Here is an 18,686-nt window from a genome sequence, read left to right as displayed (position 1 = left end):
CAATGGGAAGGACGTTACCATGTCACACCAGTCACTTTAATGCCTCATACATTTGAATTATGTATAAACCCACCGCCCCTCAGCCACCATCATGACACCTCATTTATCATTATTTTCCATGACGTGACTTTAATAATATGGTTTTCTTAGAAACTGAAGAATGTCCTCCGTAATGCCAAAACATTTCTGCTGCCTTCTCTGTCCCCACTGTCCTCACTGTCAGACTCTGCTGTTTGTTCCTCAATCTCCGTCCTTATCTGACATTTATCTCCTGCGATAATGGATATTACATTTAGACTTCCACATGGTTTCACTTTAAGAGTTTGTGAGTCTATCAGTTAGGAATAAATAGATATTAGTAAAGAGCCTGTTTTATTTTTTGGAGTCATGGAGTGCTTGTCTTGTGGAGCAGAATGTGAAGTTTCCTCACTTTTGTCTTTAAACTGCACACAACTGTCTGGTCAAGTGTTATGAGTTCCAATGTGCTGTCAAAGTCTCTGTGAGCCAAAATGGGACAGAAATACGAGTTTGGAACCTACATGACGAGCTTTGCTCAGCCGGGCTCTTGGGCCATTTTGAACTTCAGGAGAAGAGTTGTGTAGGTGTGATTGATGTGGGTTGAAGGTCTTGTGAGAAACAGAATGTTACTCTTTTGGGGGGGATCTTGTCTACTTCTGCTGCCATAATGGAAACTGAAAATAAGCTCAGGCTGTAATGCAGCCACACACATAAAGAGTGAAGAGCAACCCCACTGCTGTCTTGACTGTTCAAAAATTATTTTCTCATTGATTATAATAGTGCTGCCTTCTGCAGTAAATGCAGTAAAACTCATAACATTTGGAAAGTTGAGTTACTTTCATGTCTTATGTTTTGATGCTTCAAACTAAGGCTACAAGGCCAAAGCTAACGAGCTCCAGTCACGTAGCTTCGTTAGGAGAAACCCACACACACACGATGCTACTGTATTCCCACGCCTACCCACTTTATTTATAGATGCTCTGATAAACCTCCATGGCAAGCTGAGCTCTCTCCACAGGCTGCTTCATAAAAACAAAAAAAACAAAGCTGACTTTCTCTAAGCAACAAATAAATACTATAAAACATGTTCCTGTTAAATAATAATCTTTAGTCAAAATTGTTTGGAAACTGGAATAAGCAAACATCTTTTTAGAATATCCCCAGAGACTTGAGAGCACATGGTGTGTGTCTGGAGCGCAGCACTGCAGCGTGGTGTCCGTGTGCTCCTGCAAGGGTACAAGGTCCCCTTGACCAATCATGGTGAGTGGCTGTCTGTGGCACATCACCTGCATCTCATTAATATGGAGATAGCAGGCACGCCGATGTCACCCACAAGACAAAAATGACCTTCCTGTCTCCTTTCACGTGCTACAAGCAGCAGAGCGGCAGGAACAATGGGAGTAGCCCTGACTAAAAGATTGTGGAGGGACACAGAGGAAGACAGGCACTCAACTGGGGCTTGTAAACAGCCTGCTGGGTTTGTTAGCGTCTCTCCAGTCATCCATCATGTTCTGGATATGTGGGGCTTTGCAGCTTGCGTGTATGGTGAGCCAAATGACCAAAGAAGATCATCCCCCCCCCAAAAAAATAAAAATAAAAAAACACACGGAGGTGCTTAATTCAGTCGCTAAAACCAATAAGCCTGTGTTGATGTTTCTGCTCCAGGGGCGGTTCAAATGAGGCTAATGTGTCACAGAGGAAGTTGGGGCTGTGAGAATAATTCTGGCCTTCACTGTTTCAGTGTCCTGTGTTACCGCAGTAACACTTTTTATTATTCACCAGAACAGCTTAGGCAAGCTGTATTTCTGTCCAACATGCTGTCAACAAAAAAAAAAAATATATATATATATATATATATATATTTTTTTTTACCTTTTTTGCAGACTCAAAAAGTCCATAATAAGAAAATATTGAGGCAATTACATTTACTGGAAGAGATCATATTTAAAGGAACCACTTTAGTGGAACATTTAGTGAAACATTTTGATCAGGAACTAATAAACTTGAATATGAATGATAAAAAAGTTCATATTTAAATCAGCTATTTGATAAATAGCACAACAAAGTCATGTGGTTACTGCATAATACAACTCACCTCATAACTCACACTGTATATATCTCAGTGTTTAAATGTCATCATTCTGAGAAGACAAAACTTGCCAAAAAGAAAAATAAACAAAATTTGTGCAGTTGGACATGCCAATCCCTCAGATCTAGTCTCAGAAAGATGGGAGCTGTTTTCTGAAATGAAATCAGATGCACCGGATCCCTGGTGTTTCATATAGAGCATGTCACACATCATCAGCCTGTAAACAGCCACACAGCAGCCTGGACCTCCACTGCAAAACTATGACATATTGTTCAAAAATGAGGAACTGATTCTCAGCAGCAGGAAAATATGACAGTGGCACCCGGAGAGCTGCATTCATTTTATAAGAAAGTTTAGTTTTGACTTGATACAGGCAATCTAAATTTACTGAAAGTAATGTGTGCTATTTCTAGTATTTGTTATCCGGTTTCAGGCTCCCACTCTTTGAACAGAGCCCCTCTCATCCACTGTACTCCATAGAATGACTCAACACTAAAATCTCATCTCTGATACTTTTCATTATGCTCTCTAACTTTAGATAAGCAGCTCTGAGCTTGTAAGTAATGTTTTGAATGTCTGGGTGCAAAGTTTGGATCATATGTATGACCTGGGATCATGGGCGCAGATGGAAATTCTGAAGTGAGGGGGACCAAGCTGTACAATATATATATATATTGTAGATGCTAGATTTCGGATGGGGTCAACATAAATCTGGAGGGGACATGTCCCCCCCGTCCCCAGTGCCATCTGCGCCCCTGCCTGGGATATCCTTTAGTCTAATACTTTAATCATTTAGTTAAAAACTAAGCCACTTGAAGAGGAGCTCTGGTATCAGAGTTCATAACAATGGCAGAAACCTTCGCTTGTCATCTCACTGGCTATCATTTAGCATTTACCAAATAAACACCCAGTAAGTCCTGGTGACAGCTCATTATATGCAAAATGTTTCCTTGGGTGGAAATATCCTGAGGTAGCTATAACAGACAGACCCACATGCTCCCCTTCTCGTTACCTGTTATTAATTAACTTGTGAAATTCAGAGATGCAGAGATCCTCCACTCTAAATACAGATCGTACAGGCTGTGATGATCAGGCATGAGTCAAAGTAACAATGTCAGAAATGACGCAAACCTGCAGAGCTGTAGCCCTGGTCACCAGTAGGTTTCGTCTCAAGATAAAAATCTTTTTATTAGATTTTTATAAAGTCATAATTTACATGAGCAAAAAACAATGGTGCATTGTGACACAAAGAGAATGCACATAACACAAATTGTCAGCACAACAATAAAAGACCTGAAACACAGCAAAATATCCTCTCTCCATCAGTGGAAAATGACTCTTCACAGCTTTCCGTTTTGAACACTCTCTGTAACAATAAAAGTTTCCTTAAGCCTACATAGCTTTTGGGCCAAAACCAAGGCCCATGTCTTAAATGTCCAGTACAGTGAGTGTCCTCAGAGACTGGAGTACCTGGGCAGAGCCCCCCTCACATGCTTGTGTCACAGATTATCAGTGTCCACATTCCAAGTCTATAATTGAGCAGACCAATATTCCTAGATATTATGTCCACTCTACAGGGTCTATGCTGTTGACAGGAACAGTTTTGCAAAGGGCTCCTGAATTTTAAGAAGAGCTCCTTCAAGCGAACACGTCTGTCCTGCGTCTGAGCCTAGTGTCTCACTCCTTTCATTGCTATCGTCGGTGTTTGTAAACCAGAGCAACAGGTGTGAGGCTGTGCCTGTGGCGATGGGGGGTGGATCCTGTTTGGAGCTTCTCAGAGGCTCTGGATCTGTCATTCGCTGGTCTGCAGCCCCACACTGGCCCTTACGCTTCCATTCGTCATGCTGAGTTGAGCGCCTCAAAGCCGCAGAACTTCCAGCGTTTCTCCAGTGTGGCGCCCACACCGCTGAACTCCTGTTTGAACATGCTGGGCACTCGCACCATCAGCTTCTCCAGCTCATTTGCTGAGATCTGAGAAAGGGAGGATGGTACATTTACACACACACAAACAGGGAGGATGGTACATTTACACACACACACACACACACACACACACACACAGGGAGGATGGTACATTTACACACACACACACACACACACACACACACACACACACACACAGGGAGGATGGTACATTTACACACACACAAACAAGGAGGATGGTACATTTACACACACACACACACACACACACACAGGGAGGATGGTACATTTACACACACACACACACAGGGAGGATGGTACATTTACACACACACAAACAGGGAGGATGGTACATTTACACACACACAAACAAGGAGGATGGTACATTTACACACACACACACACACACACACACACACACACACAGGGAGGATGGTGCATTTACACACACACAAACAGGGAGGATGGTACATTTACACACACACAAACAGGGAGCATGGTGCATTTACACACACACAAACGGGGTTTTGTGCATTTACACACACACACAAACAGAGACATTCCCCAATGGCTACTTTTTGAACCATGTTCCCCAAGTATATTCTGCCTTGGGGTGCACAACTTAATGGTGTGTCATTCATAAGTCACAAGTCAATCTGCTTAATGAAATTGTATTGCTCAATGTAGTACACCTAATGCATGTATACATTAAGCTAAGCAAATCTATAGTCAATTACTCTGAGGTCAGGGGTCAAATCCTTTCAGATATTCACTGAGGCAGGCCACCTGAGCCCCAAAGACAGTTCAGTTTTGGAGGGCTACATGGAAAACAAAGCTTCATTTAGCTAGCAAGAGAACTGTATACACGACCACAAATCCTTTGATCAGGATACTGTAAAAAGCTATTTAAAAAATCAGATTCCTTCTGATAAAAAAGTTTTACCTTTGCATCAAGCCTCTGGATGTAAGACCACAGATACTCAATGTTGGCTCCAAAAGGGTGGACATGGAGGAAGGTTGAGATGATTCCTGCGGAGAGACATAGAAGCTCACGGCTCACAACCACTATGGGCACATTTGCATGTTGGCAGGCGAGGCAATAAATGCAGAATCATAACAGCTCTTGTAGGAGCAGAACCACCACCCTCCTCTTCTTACCTTGATTACTTTGGAGAGGTCTTACAAAAGTAACACGCTGCAGATAAGGCAGAGAACGTAGGGTCTTCCCTGGAGGGCCCCAGCCAGTATTTATTTCCTTGATTTATACGGCGTAACACTGCCAATTACAGAGGAACCTAATTCAATTCCCTCCGCAAGCCCTACTTTCACGGAGACTCACCCAGGAGTGTCGAGGGGAGGGGGGGGGGCTGTTCACCATGTCTGCTCTGATTTGGAGCTGAGAGTTTGAGGAGCAGTTCTGCCTCTAATAGAGGCTCAGTCTGAACCTCCCTAGCTTCCCTGTTGTGCTACAGTCTGGTGCTCCCAAACAGACATGGAAAATCTATTTCTTAATCCATCTCGGTTAACAGAAGCAAATCTAACGGCAGTCATTTTAAATAAAAGGAGATAATGTTGGTGATGTTGCTGTGGAAATTGTCAATAATTAAAGAAGAATGCTGCACACTTGCATGGAGAGAGACGATTAAGAGCAAAGGAAGTCCAAATTAATTCCTTATTAGAACTTCCTCTCCAGAGGGAACATGGGGCATGTTCATGTGTGTGTGAGTGTGGAGATTTAAGCAGTTTGTGTTCCACTGTCGGTCTCTTTTCTCTCTTCTGCTAGAACACGTTAAGCTCTTCTGCCGTTGTGGCTGAAGTTTCGTCAGCCCTACTCATCCCCACCTCCCATCTGTACAGTGTGTTTCTGCGCTCTGAACAGGGCATTAAAGTGCATGTCATGCAGCCATTAGATGCGAGTGTGTGTGTGTGTGTGTGTGTGTGTGTGTTTGTGTGTGTTGGTGGGGGAGGGGCTGGATGAACAGCTCTCCTGTGCCCCATCCTCGTCCAAAAACATGACAGACACTGTGGCTCCATCTCTTAGCAATAGCACAGAACGTTCTCTCTCTCTTTCTCTCTTCTTCTTGTCTCCCTCTCTCTGAAACGCAGTCTAACGTGCCCTGTATGGCTCTTTGGTTAACTGCTACTCTCTACCTGCCTATTATATGCATTTAACTTTGGCCTGAGTCTCCATCTTTGAAACTGGTCCACTATTCCACCAAATCTCTTCACTGGTGATGATGTATTAAATATCAAACCTATACAGAGCAGAAGTAACATATAATTACCAAGCAACAGGGCTTCTTTCTCCGATCTCAGAGGCCCTCGCGTGATCACCTCACTGTTCTTCTCCTGATGGTGATAAAGCACTGTAGTGCCGTTCATTCCCTGTCCACACACACACACACACACACACACACACACACACACACACACACACACACACACACACACACACACAGCCCATAAAGACACAATATAATAAGAATATGCAGCGAATATCCAAAACTGCATTAGAAACACGCTGCAGTGAATATCTACAATAGCTATTGGTCCACATACATGCTGACCAATTTGTACCAAAAATGCCAAGAGCTCTGCTCTGCTTTCAGAAATCAATGTTTATTGACATTACCACCCTCCCCTTTTCAGAGCGGCTGAAGATGGCAGGCCATAAGTCACACAAAGGATGAATTGATGCGTAGATCATTGCAACTGGGATTGCATACACACTGTACTATCTATTCAGATGCCCTTTCAACAGCCCCACGAATAGAGGCAATGGAGCATAAATCTGTTTGAATGCTGTACATGGAATTCCTGTTTAGTATATAGTGAACATAAAATTGGTTGTGATACTGTTAGAGTCACAGGACCCTCACTGTATGTAAACACAGGGACTGATCAGCGCTCAGAATGCCATGTGTCTCTCCAGGAGCATTTCTGTGCTTTTGCAGGGTACTAGAGACACAGATCTGCAATATCTCAGTGTTTTTTATTTTACTACATTGGTTTTGTTAGGGAAACTTCAGCTCATAGAGATAACCAGCTGGACCACATGTTCATGGTATTATTTATACAGTACAGATGGGCCTAAAATTAAACCCATACAGCATGAGATGTGAGTAAACCATGTGATTCTTCTGAGATGAAGTAGTATTTAAACCATAATCTTCATTATTCATATTCTTAATGGACATGAAAGTTAGTTCTTGATGAAGTGTTAAGAAATGACCTAGCTGTGAGGGTAGGATTAGCTTGACCTGCAGGAATTACTGGGTCCACACGAGGGCTCTAGATCTCCTTGAACATTTTAAAGCCCTTGGAAGGTTTTACGGGAGACACATTTCACCATTTTATGCAGCGGCGGCCAACGGTTGTACAGAAATGACTCTCAGCCATCGTGGCTGAAACAGCGTGCTGCTCGGTGCATGCTAAAGCGTCCATTAGTCCGGGATATGTTGACAGCACTGAGAAGCCCAGGCTAGATTAAAGTAATTCAAGGCATATAATAACTGTGGTTCACATTCTAACATAAACCTCCACAACAGTGCTCCATTATTTAAAACAGACAGCCCAGCTTACAGAGGTTTAGGGCCAGCTAGTTTCATACATTTACCTTCTCAAGGGCATCAGTGGTGTGGTTTATACCTTCAACTGCTTCTGTACTGCTCAAAAGCTGTCAGGAGAAAAAGATGTACCTTCACTCATTTGGTTGTCAGGAATGTAATATAAGATAAATATATATATATATATATATATATATATATATATATATATATATATATATATATATATATATATATATATATATACAGTTGTGATCAAATTTATTCAACCCCCAATGCTGCGAAGGGTTTTATGGAATTCAGTGCACATTTATAATTGTGTTCATAATGAAATCTTACAAGGACTTGTTAAAGAACTAAATGCAACTAAGATAGCATCAATTTTTTTGTCATAAAGTATTAAATGGCCTTTTTGTGATTTCTTCATTGACACAATTATTCAACCCCTTTACGACTACCACTCCTAAGAACAGAGGTTCATTCCAGTGTTTTCCATCAGGTATTGAAAACATCTGTGGATGTCAACGAGCAGCAATCAAGCATGATAAGCACCAATTAGGCAGATTTAAAAGGACTGTGATACTCAGCTCCTTCTAGACATCTACTGGTGTGTTTCCAAGCATGGTGAAGGCAAGAGAATGGTCCCAGAAGACAAGAGAAGAGGTTATTGCTCTTCACAAGAATGGCAATGGATATAAAAAGATTGCGAAGTTGTTAAATATTCCAAGAGACACTATCGGAAGTATCATTCGCAAGTTCAAGTTAAAGGGCACAGTGGAAACGTTACCTGGTCGTGGCAGAAAGAAGATCCTGACCGCGACTGCTGTGCGCTACCTGAAGCGTAATGTGGAGAAAAATCCCCGCGTGACTGCTAAGGAACTGAAAAAAGACCTGTCAGATGTGGGCACTGAAGTTTCAGCTCAGACAATAAGGCGCGCACTGCATAACGAAGACCTCCATGCCAAAACGCCCAGACGCACCCCCTTGCTGACTCCAAAGAACAAGAAAAGTCGACTGCAGTATGCCAAAAGTCATGTGGACAAGCCACAAAGGTTTTGGAACAGTGTACTGTGGTCAGATGAAACTAAATTAGAACTGTTTGGGACAATGGACCAGCGCTATGTTTGGAGAAGGAAGAACCAGGCTTATGAACAAAAGAACACCTTGCCTACTGTGAAGCATGGCGGGGGGTCAATTATGCTTTGGGGCTGTTTTGCTTCTAATGGTACAGGAAAGCTTCAACGTGTGCAGGGTACCATGAATTCCCTTCAGTACCAGGAGATCTTGGAGGAAAATATGATGGAGTCAGTCACAAACCTGCGGCTTGGGAGACGTGGGACCTTCCAACAGGACAATGATCCGAAGCACACATCCAAGTCCACTAGAGCATGGTTGAACATGAAAGGCTGGAACATTCTAGAGTGGCCATCGCAATCACCAGACTTAAATCCAATTGAGAACCTCTGGTGGGACCTAAAGAAGGCAGTTGCAGTGCGCAAGCCTAAGAATGTGACTGAACTGGAGGCTTTTGCCCATGAAGAATGGGCTAAGATACCCATAGGTCGCTGCAAGACACTTATGTCAAGCTATGCTTCACGCTTGAAAGCTGTCATAACTGGAAAAGGATGTTGTACTAAGCACTAAAAAATAATGTCACTAGGGGGTTGAATAAAACTGATAATGATGTGAGCACAGTAAAGACATTTGTGGTTATTCCATCATAAATATTATGTTATGTTTGTCTAATTTATAAGTGCCTCTTTGATATAATTGTAAATAAGATGACTGAAATGATCAAAATCAATGTCAAACACTTTATTTCAGTGGGGGTTGAATAAATTTGATCACAACTGTATATATAAAAGAAATGTTTATGTTATACATTTAGCAGATTTTTTAAACCAACACCCAGAGTGCCTGTTAGACCAGTGTGATATTAAACATATAGGAAGCTGTCTGCTATTAATTTGAAGCCATGAGTATCATCAGTCCACACATTGATATACTACAAACTCTATAACACCTGCACTATATTATATATTATATATATACTACCACTACCATAATATCAGTCCACACATTGATATACTACACACTCCACAACACCTGCACTACTGTTGTTCCCATTATATCAGTCCAGTTACAGTCATGTCCATCGTTAGGAACACTGACTACTCAAACATGCCTCTTATTCTGTGCTCACAGGCAACCACAACGCTGGCACTGCACTGTTCAGATGATATAAACCCCACTGAGCTTCACCTCCTATTTGTTTCCCCACAATGAATAGGCCTAATTGCAGGGAACAGGGCAAGAACTAAGGAAGGTAACGCTAGTGTCCCAGCCAGCGCCCCCTACTGGATGTGCTGTGTAATGGAAGGAAAAAAAGTAGCTTTTGTACCTGCAGCCAAAAATAATTCAAATAATTCAAATCCATCGCACTGGTTTGTCTATTTAGAGCTCCATGTCGTTTGCGTGTGTGCGTACGTGTGTGTGTGTGTGTGTGTATGTACATATGTTTGTGTGTGATGTGTGTGTGTGTGTGTGTGTGTGTGTGTGTACATATGTTTGTGTTTGTTGTGTTCAGTATCTGTGGTCATTTTGTAACTGTAACTCTCACTATATGTGAGGACACTGTGACCCCAGGCCAAACACTGGTCTAACACACAAGGAGACAAAAAACTCCAAGCACAAATGTGTTCTAAAATACATCAGTACCACACAATGGGTAAAATAGATGGTTAGAAGAATCTTTATTTTTTATATCTAACTATCCAAAATGAAAAATAGATATTCATTTAAATAATTAATAAGCATCACATTTATAAACAAGCCTGGTTTGTTTAACTAGGTCTAGACTGAGGCGTGCGCATGTCTCACCCTCTCCCTGAGCGTGAACATCTGGCCCTCTAGGTGGCGCTGCTGGTCGCGGGCCTGCTCCAACTCCACCTCCTTCCCCTTCAGCTCATCCTGCAGTCGTAGCAGTTGCTGTGGAGACAGGCAGCATGAAGAACAGAAGGTTGTTAAAGTGCGGTGTGTGAGGGTGTGGCATGTGAGGGTGCGGAGTGTGTGAGGGTGCGGCGAGTGTGAGGGTGCGGCGAGTGTGAGGGTGCAGCGTGTGTGAGGGTGCGACTTGTGAGGGTGCGGCATGTGAGGGCGTGTGAGGGTGCGGCATGTGAGGGTGCGGCGTGTGAGGGTGCGGCATGTGAGGGCGTGTGAGGGTGCGGCATGTGAGGGCATGTGAGGACGTGTGAGGGTGCGGCATGTGAGGGCGTGTGAGGGTGCGGCATGTGAGGGTGCGGCATGTGAGGGTGCGGCGTGTGAGGGTGTGTGAGGGCGTGTGAGGGTGCGGCATGTGAGGGTGCGGCATGTGAGGGTGTGTGAGGGCGTGTGAGGGTGCGGCATGTGAGGGCGTGTGAGGGTGCGGCGTGTGAGGGTGCGGCATGTGAGGGTGTGTGAGGGCGTGTGAGGGTGCGGCATGTGAGGGCGTGTGAGGGTGCGGCGTGTGAGGGTGCGGCATGTGAGGGCGTGTGAGGGTGCGGCGTGTGAGGGTGCGGCATGTGAGGGCGTGTGAGGGTGCGGCTTGTGAGGGTGCAGCGTGTGCGACATGTGAGGGGTGTGTGTGGAGCACAACCACGTTAACCACGCTAACCACTCTGATTTTAATCAGGGTCTTTTCAGGACGGGTCTGTACTTGAAAAAAATGAGTAGACAGATGAGCTGAGGGGAGAAACAGCTGGCCTCAGTGGCTAATAAGAAGCTGATAATCTTAATATAAACTTAACGTATCTTGAGAGGTCAATCTTGGTCAAAGCAGTGCAAGTCTGCAGTCAGTTCTCAAGGCACTAGAGACTTCTCAAGATTACAGCACAGAGTGGTCTAAATGACACTGTGAGCAGGACTTTTCCCCAAAAATTATAGTGCAATTAGATTTATGTTCAGAAAAACAGGCATTCCTAGATAAAATAAAGCAAAGAGCATAGTCAAGAAGTAGTGAGGTGTGTTCAGGGAGTGAGAGAGAGACTGGGGGAGAGACCGTCAGACAGAGAGAGAGAGAGACTGAGGGAGAGACCGTCAGACACAGAGAGAGAGGGACTGGGGGAGAGGCAGTGTCAGAGAGAGGAAAGGAAGAGCAAGAGGAAGGAGAGCAAAAGAAGAGAAAGCAAGGGACAGGGGGAGAGACCATTACAGACAGGTAGTGAGACAGAAGAGGAAGAGAGAGGGGATTGGGAAGACAGTGTCAGACAGACAGAGGGTGCAGGGAGGAATGAACACAGGAAAGTGTAGGAGTGCAGGACCGGCTCTGCAGTGACTGTCAGGTGGGCCATGTTCCAATGGCTGGCCAAAGGACAAGGGTGAGGGAAGTGTGTGTGTGTGTGTGTGTGTGTGTGTGTGTGTGTGTGTGTGTGTGTGTGTGTGTGTGTGTGTGTGTGTGTGTGTGTGTTTTGCAAAGAGTACTGGGGATATGCTGTCCAAGATAGATTCTCTGGAGCTGTAATAATGTGGTGTTACTGTAGTGGGTAATGTGGGTAACAACACTACCTGTGGGGGGCTGGGGTCACCCCCCCCCCCCCCCCCCCCCCACCCCCCCATCCAGTGCACCACACTATATCAGTGAAAATCCGTTGGGCAGGAGTCCTAACACAACACTCTCCAACCACTGTATCATGACTGAAACTGTAAGTAGCTCTAGATGAGTATGATGTGTGTGACCACACCCCTGGATATATAACCACACCCCTTGCTCAGTAACCCTGCCTGCGGAGGCTTGTGTGTGCTACCTGCTGCATGCCATGCATGGTTTGCTGGAGGAGGTGGAGCTGGTGCTCGTGGGCGTGGTCGTGGTCATGGCCGTGGCGCTGGGCCCTGCCCTGCTCCTTCAGTAGCTCCACCTCGTTCCTGTAAGCATCCAGCTGCCAGCGCAGACTGTCGTTCTCCTCTCGCAGGGCACACGCCTGAGCTGTGGACACACAGACACGTGAGCAGAGAGACACACGCCTGAGCTGTGGACACACAGACACGTGAGCAGAGAGACACATGCCTGAGCTGTGGACACACAGACACGTGAGCAGAGAGACACACGCCTGAGCTGTGGACACACAGACACGTGAGCAGAGAGACACACGCCTGAGCTGTGGACACACAGACACGTGAGCAGAGAGACACACGCCTGAGCTGCAGACACACAGACACGTGAGCAGAGAGACACACGCCTGAGCTGTGGACACACAGACACGTGAGCAGAGAGACACACGCCTGAGCTGTGGACACACAGACACGTGAGCAGAGAGACACACGCCTGAGCTGCAGACACACAGACACGTGAGCAGAGGGGCACACGCGGCTCACGTCACCCCGTGTTTCGCCTGTATGTGTAATCATAAACATTTTCAGATGCACACGGCTTAATGTGCATAGTAACACACCCGTAAATTTATATATACTAAGCAGCAAAAAAAAAAAATCACTACAACAATGCTTAAACTACAATAAGGAGATATGTGGAAATGTGGTATCGGTAGTATTCAGAAATTCCTTATTTTTTTAGTATATTCATGTCTACATGTATGTAGTATGTGTAACATAATGTAAGTGCGCATGCTGTATGGCTCACTGCCACACTCAGCAGGTGCAGGTAACTGTTACAACAGCAGCCATTAGAAAAACTTTCAGCGGAGAGGCAGAGCTGTAATTGACTCTGAAGTGTGCTGAACAGCTTGGTCCCTGCACAGGGCCACTGCTGGGTTCACCACAACCCAACAAGCCTGTTCTTTCTGTTCTATGCCAGTGTGGCATTTGTCATACATTGTTTGGCTTGAGGCCAAGATTTCAGAAGGTCTGTTGTGTGACAATTTATTGAAAAAAATTGTCAATTGACAATTTTATGAAAAAACCATTACATATATAAAAATGAACTGAAGCGAGATATTAAATGAAGTATTTTTCCATGACATCCCAAACTACCATTTTAAGGATTCACAGATAAAAAATATCACTATAAATTCCACAGCTGCTTCCTGCAGACACAATATCATTCTTAATCAAGCTTGGAAAACATAAACCTGGAAGGTATAATCAATCATTCTGACATCCCAGCACCAAATAAACAAATAAATAAATGTTGTCCTCCAGATTATATATGCGATAAGACTACTGAGTTACAATAGCTAAGCATTGCTTTCATAAGGGCTTTCTTTGATTCTGGCAGAATTTCATAACATTTAAAAATGAGAAGAAGCACAAAAGATCTGATGTGTTTGCACTGTATCTGCTGCGGTTTCAGTGTGCGTCTGAGGCTCATGGTTTCACCTGAGTCTCCCAATCGAACCTTCTTACATGGATGTTCCTCTGAGTCTTCATCAGACATCTCCATCTCCTCTTCCCTCCGAATTCCCATAATTTCCTCATTGTGGGCATTCCTCAGCTCCTACCAACCCATATTCACACACACACACACACACACACACACACACACACACACACACACACACACACACACATATACATGTACACAAACATGCAAGGTGAGAGAAACAGACAGAGAGACACATGCACTCTGTTAGTGGCAGCTGTCCTGGATGAGACGGCATCATATGGAGTTAATGTTTAATGCTTCTAATGTCACTCTCTAAAAGAACAACACAGGCACAGAGATACAGAAACCTGCAGAAATCTACCACCCTCTTCTATAGAAATGTGTGATTTTCATGAGATTCACATGGTTTACCGACACTGCAGTACATGTCTAACATATCCTAAAATATCCTGCACCATGTAAGAGATGTAGGGCATGTCAGCTCTGGGATGGCCTGTTATTTTAGCTCCACTCTAATGCTGGCAAAATTAAGGACACACGGACTTGGGACTGCGTCCTGAAGCCTGAAACCAGCCTGCAGAGCCAACTACAGCTCTGCCTTCTCACAGCTGTGGGCCATAGCGTACGTTTGGAGGATCCGTCTGTCTGGGGTTGGATGGAGACTGCAAAAGACATCACATTTCACAAATGTCCAGGCTCACTGATCCACTGACAGTCATTACAGGGATCATCAGCAAGGATTTTTAATGCCACTGCTGTAAAAGCTTAGAGTCTGAACAGAGTAAATATCTGTCGTGAAACAATAGTGAGAGAAAAGAGCATGTTTGTTATAGTGAGCAGAAAGACCTCGGTCCTAATCCCATGTCTTATCTTTCATTTTAGTTTCTTGAAAGCTCTGGTACAGATAAATAGATCATATCTCAGCTAAGCGTTCTTTCTGTCATCACTGCATTTTATCACAAGTTTTTAACACTGGCGGCTGAAGGAAAATTTATTTTATAGCGTGACACAGTACAGCCTGAAAATGTCAATGAAGCATCACCTCACTATGATTTCACAGTGGTGGCATGAGAACTGATTTCGGATGTCCAATTTGCAAAAGCAGAGCCTTACCTCTGGGTGGACAGTGAACTTAAGAGGAAACTTTTCCTTTCAATGACTGGACTTACAAAAACACAGATACATACACACTGTTTCTCTCAAAGGGGATTAATGGTTTGGTCTTCACAGAAAAAAACATCCCACTCATCCACTGCATGTAAAAATAAATAAAGTTCTGGAATCATAACTTTGAATGAGATGATTCACAAGGAAGCACCTCTGCAGTGTAGCTGAAGGCATTGAAGAGGTTTTGTGAAAATGCCGAAAGTTCCAGATGATATAAAGATCGATATTTTATGCTTGATCAGAGCTTCAACTAACCCAACTTTTCATTTTTAGCCTCTAACAGAGACCTAATACAAATTTGATGAGTTATAAATAATTAATCCAGGTTTATCATTGATGACTATCATTTTAACCCTAGAAGCATCTGTTGCCATGGTAACTTAAGAGATACTTGGCTTTCTACCAGATATCAACTGTGTACTGCAGAGCGAGAGATCAGAATCAGAGAAATGGGATGGTTCATTCGTGAGACCAGCAAATGAAAAAAAAGATGTTCCTAATGAACAGCCACAAGAGCATCAGCACCAGTGTGGTCTGCTGATCCCAGCATGACAGAAGGGAGGAGAAGTACCAACCTCACACTGCTTTCGCCAAATCTCTATGTTCTTGCGCTGTGCTTTTGAGAAATGGTCCCATGCCTTTTGTCTGGTAGCAGCGGTGAATACGGCCGTGATCTGCTCAACTTTGGTGGATAAGGAAGTCAGACAAGACAAAGCCATTTATGTAAAGCTCTGCACCCCTGAGAGCTAGAGCTGCACGCCAGGAACCTGGGACACCAGTGAGAGTCCTGGGACACCAGTGAGACTCCTGAGACACCAGTGAGACTCCTGGGACACCAGTGAGAGTCCTGGGACACCAGTGAGACTCCTGGGACACCAGTGAGTCTCCTGGGACACCAGTGAGAGTCCTGGGACACCAGTGAGACTCCTGGGACACCAGTGAGACTCCTGGGACACCAGTGAGATTCCTGGGAGTGTCGGCTCTACTGTACTTACATCTCATGACCTGCTGATTCAAATCCTTTAGGACTGTGGAAGGCAACAGGCTACACAGGGTGGAATATTTGGCTTGCATGATATTGCTTGCAATGGTGATATAAAGTATAAAGAAAGGTTTGCTTCCAATGAATGTTCTTCATTTTGTGCAGTACAATGGCATAACGCACTGCATGAGGTTCAGGTTGGTTTAAGAGTATATAAATATTAATTTAGTTTATACCACTTGTAAAATGTTGCCTTTGTATTTCTTTGATCTTCTATAAATAAAAATTCTGTAAATTTCTACCGGTGTGATGTTGTGAAGACAAATTTAAGCATAGAGACATACAAGTTGTAATAACTAATACATGTTAAACCTCATTAAAAATGAAAAAATATTTCATTTGTACTTTTGCTGTTGTCAAGCTGCTGTGTTCAACTAAGGACATATTTCACCATCACACCTTTTCAAAGCTTCTTATATTCCGCCCTTAGAGACTCAACAGTACAGGATGTTTCTAAGTAGCTTCTGGTCTGTGAAGCATTTCCAGCTACTCTGTATGTCTCAAAAGGTGAGGGAATCTGATTTTGGCCTACCTGTAAGTTAAGTTGAACTGCTGGGTCCCTGCTATGAGGTGAGACTGCTTCCACTGAGACTGTACTTACCATGGGCCGTTCTCTGGGCTATGGTTAGAGTCACACTGACTGACAGGACCTGGACAGCTTCAGCCAGCTCAAGGTTCTTTTCACACTTTTTGCTGTTTTCTACTATCTGAACCTCTGCCATCTTTGTATGATGCCACGTTAGAAAAGGTTCATTTCAAAAACCATTTAAAGGGAACCACCACCAATAACAACATCAAAACAGCCCAACAATCAGATCAGAGGTTGAGCTTAAGAATCCCACGTAATCTTGGGCTGTACAGTGGATGAGCCATCGCCATGGCAACCCTAGATGAACATCTCTCTCAGTAAGTGCAGTGGATAAAGGTCTGTCTTACATTGTGTGAGGATGGCGATCAGTGAGTTCTTGAAAAGCTCTTTGGCCAGTTCCATCTCCTCTTCGTGCTGGGCCTTCTCGGTCATCAGACGCCGCACGTGGCTATTGGCTGACTGGATCATGGAGTAGAAGTGATTGGCTGTGCGCCGGGTCACCTCACCCCTTTCAATCCATGTGAACAGAACTGCGACGGCCTCACAGAACTTGTTGTCATCTATGGGAAAGGGGAGGAGACAGCGTCCCTGATCTGAACTCAAGGACATGAAAGACTATTCAAGATATTTTGTTTCTTCACTGATGTTCATAATATTATGCATTCGCGTTTCAGTGCAAATATCCACATGGATTATAAAAAAATTATTTATGCAGCAATATCAACAAAGGGAAACGATCCTCCACAAAACAAACGTAATAAACAGTTATTCTCAAACCGAGACTAAGATTGTTTCCTTGCACTGTGTCCAATTTTAATGTACCTTTTGGACCACAGTCACAGGACAAACCACAGAGCCAAACTGTGGACCAAGTATCAGAACCCGAGGCTCAGTGTGGTCTCTCAGGCTTCAGGAATCTGCTCCCTCTGGACCTCTTTGAAATGCATTACAGAAACTGCAAGAATAATTGAAATATGCCACTAAGAAATATGCCACAATAGTGAATGACACCCTCCCCAAATCAGATTGTAAATGTATTCTTGGATTGTTTAGCCTGCACAGCATATGTGCTTTTGATCATAAACACATTCTTCTGCAAAAAGGAAGCAGCATCAGGTATATTCCATTTTATTAATAATATCACATGATAATCTCTCTATATTTTAGCTATTTTAGTTCTTTATACAGCTGACCAGATATGCAGTCTATGTGTGGAGACACAGGGGCCCCATGAGTGAGGAGGGATAATGCCAATCATGTAGTGTTCAGCCTTCCTATCTAATTAAAGCAAATAGAATTGTCCTGCTCCCAGGGTCAGGATGCCATTTGACAGGAGTAAAAATAATTCCCTCCATCAAATGAGACTGCAAAGCCAACACCCCTCCCCTAATGAAGGCCATGACTGCAAATGTAAATGTGTAACTCTACACACACTTCCAAAAATCCCCAGAGTATCCCTGTCTGCCCCTGCAAAACTCAGCTTCTATGACTGCTATTCAGAGCCAACAGAATCACAGTGTTGGATTACTGACTTATTTTTATGATGCTGCCGTATTTATTCTTCTGAGGCCATGTAATGCAGTAATGAACATGATTAATGGATTTATTCACCCTCCAATGATAAAGCATTAACCAGAGGCTGTCCGAATTAATACCATTAATAAAAAACACAACACCTTTAATGACAGAATGCAAGCAGGAGGTTGAAGATAAAATAGAGATCAGACACTAGAGCAGAGCTAAACAAAAACCAGACGATGAGGAACCACGGTATTCAAGCCGTTCCACTGCACAATGGCTTCCAGTGCTGCCTACATGCAGACAGATGGTTTCCTTCACTCTACTGCAGAGAAATGACAACATAAACACGCACTTAAAGGCCCGTTTGCTGTTTGATATTAAATAGCAACACTTGCATTTGTTGCAAATAATTATCATGTAGAATAAAACAAAATTGAGTGTGATAAGGAGACTTT

At 43.7% G+C, this 18,686-nt stretch overlaps 1 protein-coding gene across 3 annotated transcripts in view; it reads right to left on the bottom strand.

Moving 5' to 3' along the window:
• Positions 1 to 3,265: 3,265 nt before the first annotated feature.
• enox1 (ecto-NOX disulfide-thiol exchanger 1) overlaps positions 3,266 to 18,686 on the bottom strand; it is a 52,215-nt gene continuing 36,794 nt past the window's right edge. For 2 of the 3 annotated variants that reach the window (XM_076985389.1, XM_076985388.1), the window contains exons 7-15: positions 17,058 to 17,270; positions 15,655 to 15,761; positions 13,906 to 14,023; positions 12,378 to 12,556; positions 10,477 to 10,584; positions 7,647 to 7,706; positions 6,316 to 6,415; positions 4,974 to 5,059; positions 3,266 to 4,078 (exon numbers count right to left, since the gene is read on the bottom strand). In XM_076985389.1, the coding sequence (XP_076841504.1) occupies positions 3,947 to 4,078; positions 4,974 to 5,059; positions 6,316 to 6,415; positions 7,647 to 7,706; positions 10,477 to 10,584; positions 12,378 to 12,556; positions 13,906 to 14,023; positions 15,655 to 15,761; positions 17,058 to 17,270 (1,103 nt within the window). In that variant the 3' untranslated portion in view covers positions 3,266 to 3,946. The remainder of the gene's footprint in view (positions 4,079 to 4,973; positions 5,060 to 6,315; positions 6,416 to 7,646; positions 7,707 to 10,476; positions 10,585 to 12,377; positions 12,557 to 13,905; positions 14,024 to 15,654; positions 15,762 to 17,057; positions 17,271 to 18,686) is intronic. The other variant, XM_076985390.1, reaches the window with a different exon arrangement.

The sequence above is a fragment of the Brachyhypopomus gauderio genome, unplaced genomic scaffold, assembly GCF_052324685.1.
Source record: "Brachyhypopomus gauderio isolate BG-103 unplaced genomic scaffold, BGAUD_0.2 sc40, whole genome shotgun sequence".
In the NCBI taxonomy this organism is placed as follows: Eukaryota; Metazoa; Chordata; class Actinopteri; order Gymnotiformes; family Hypopomidae; genus Brachyhypopomus; species Brachyhypopomus gauderio.
The sequence above is the reverse complement of the archived record's forward strand: the minus strand, read 5'-3'. Positions and strand labels throughout refer to the sequence as shown.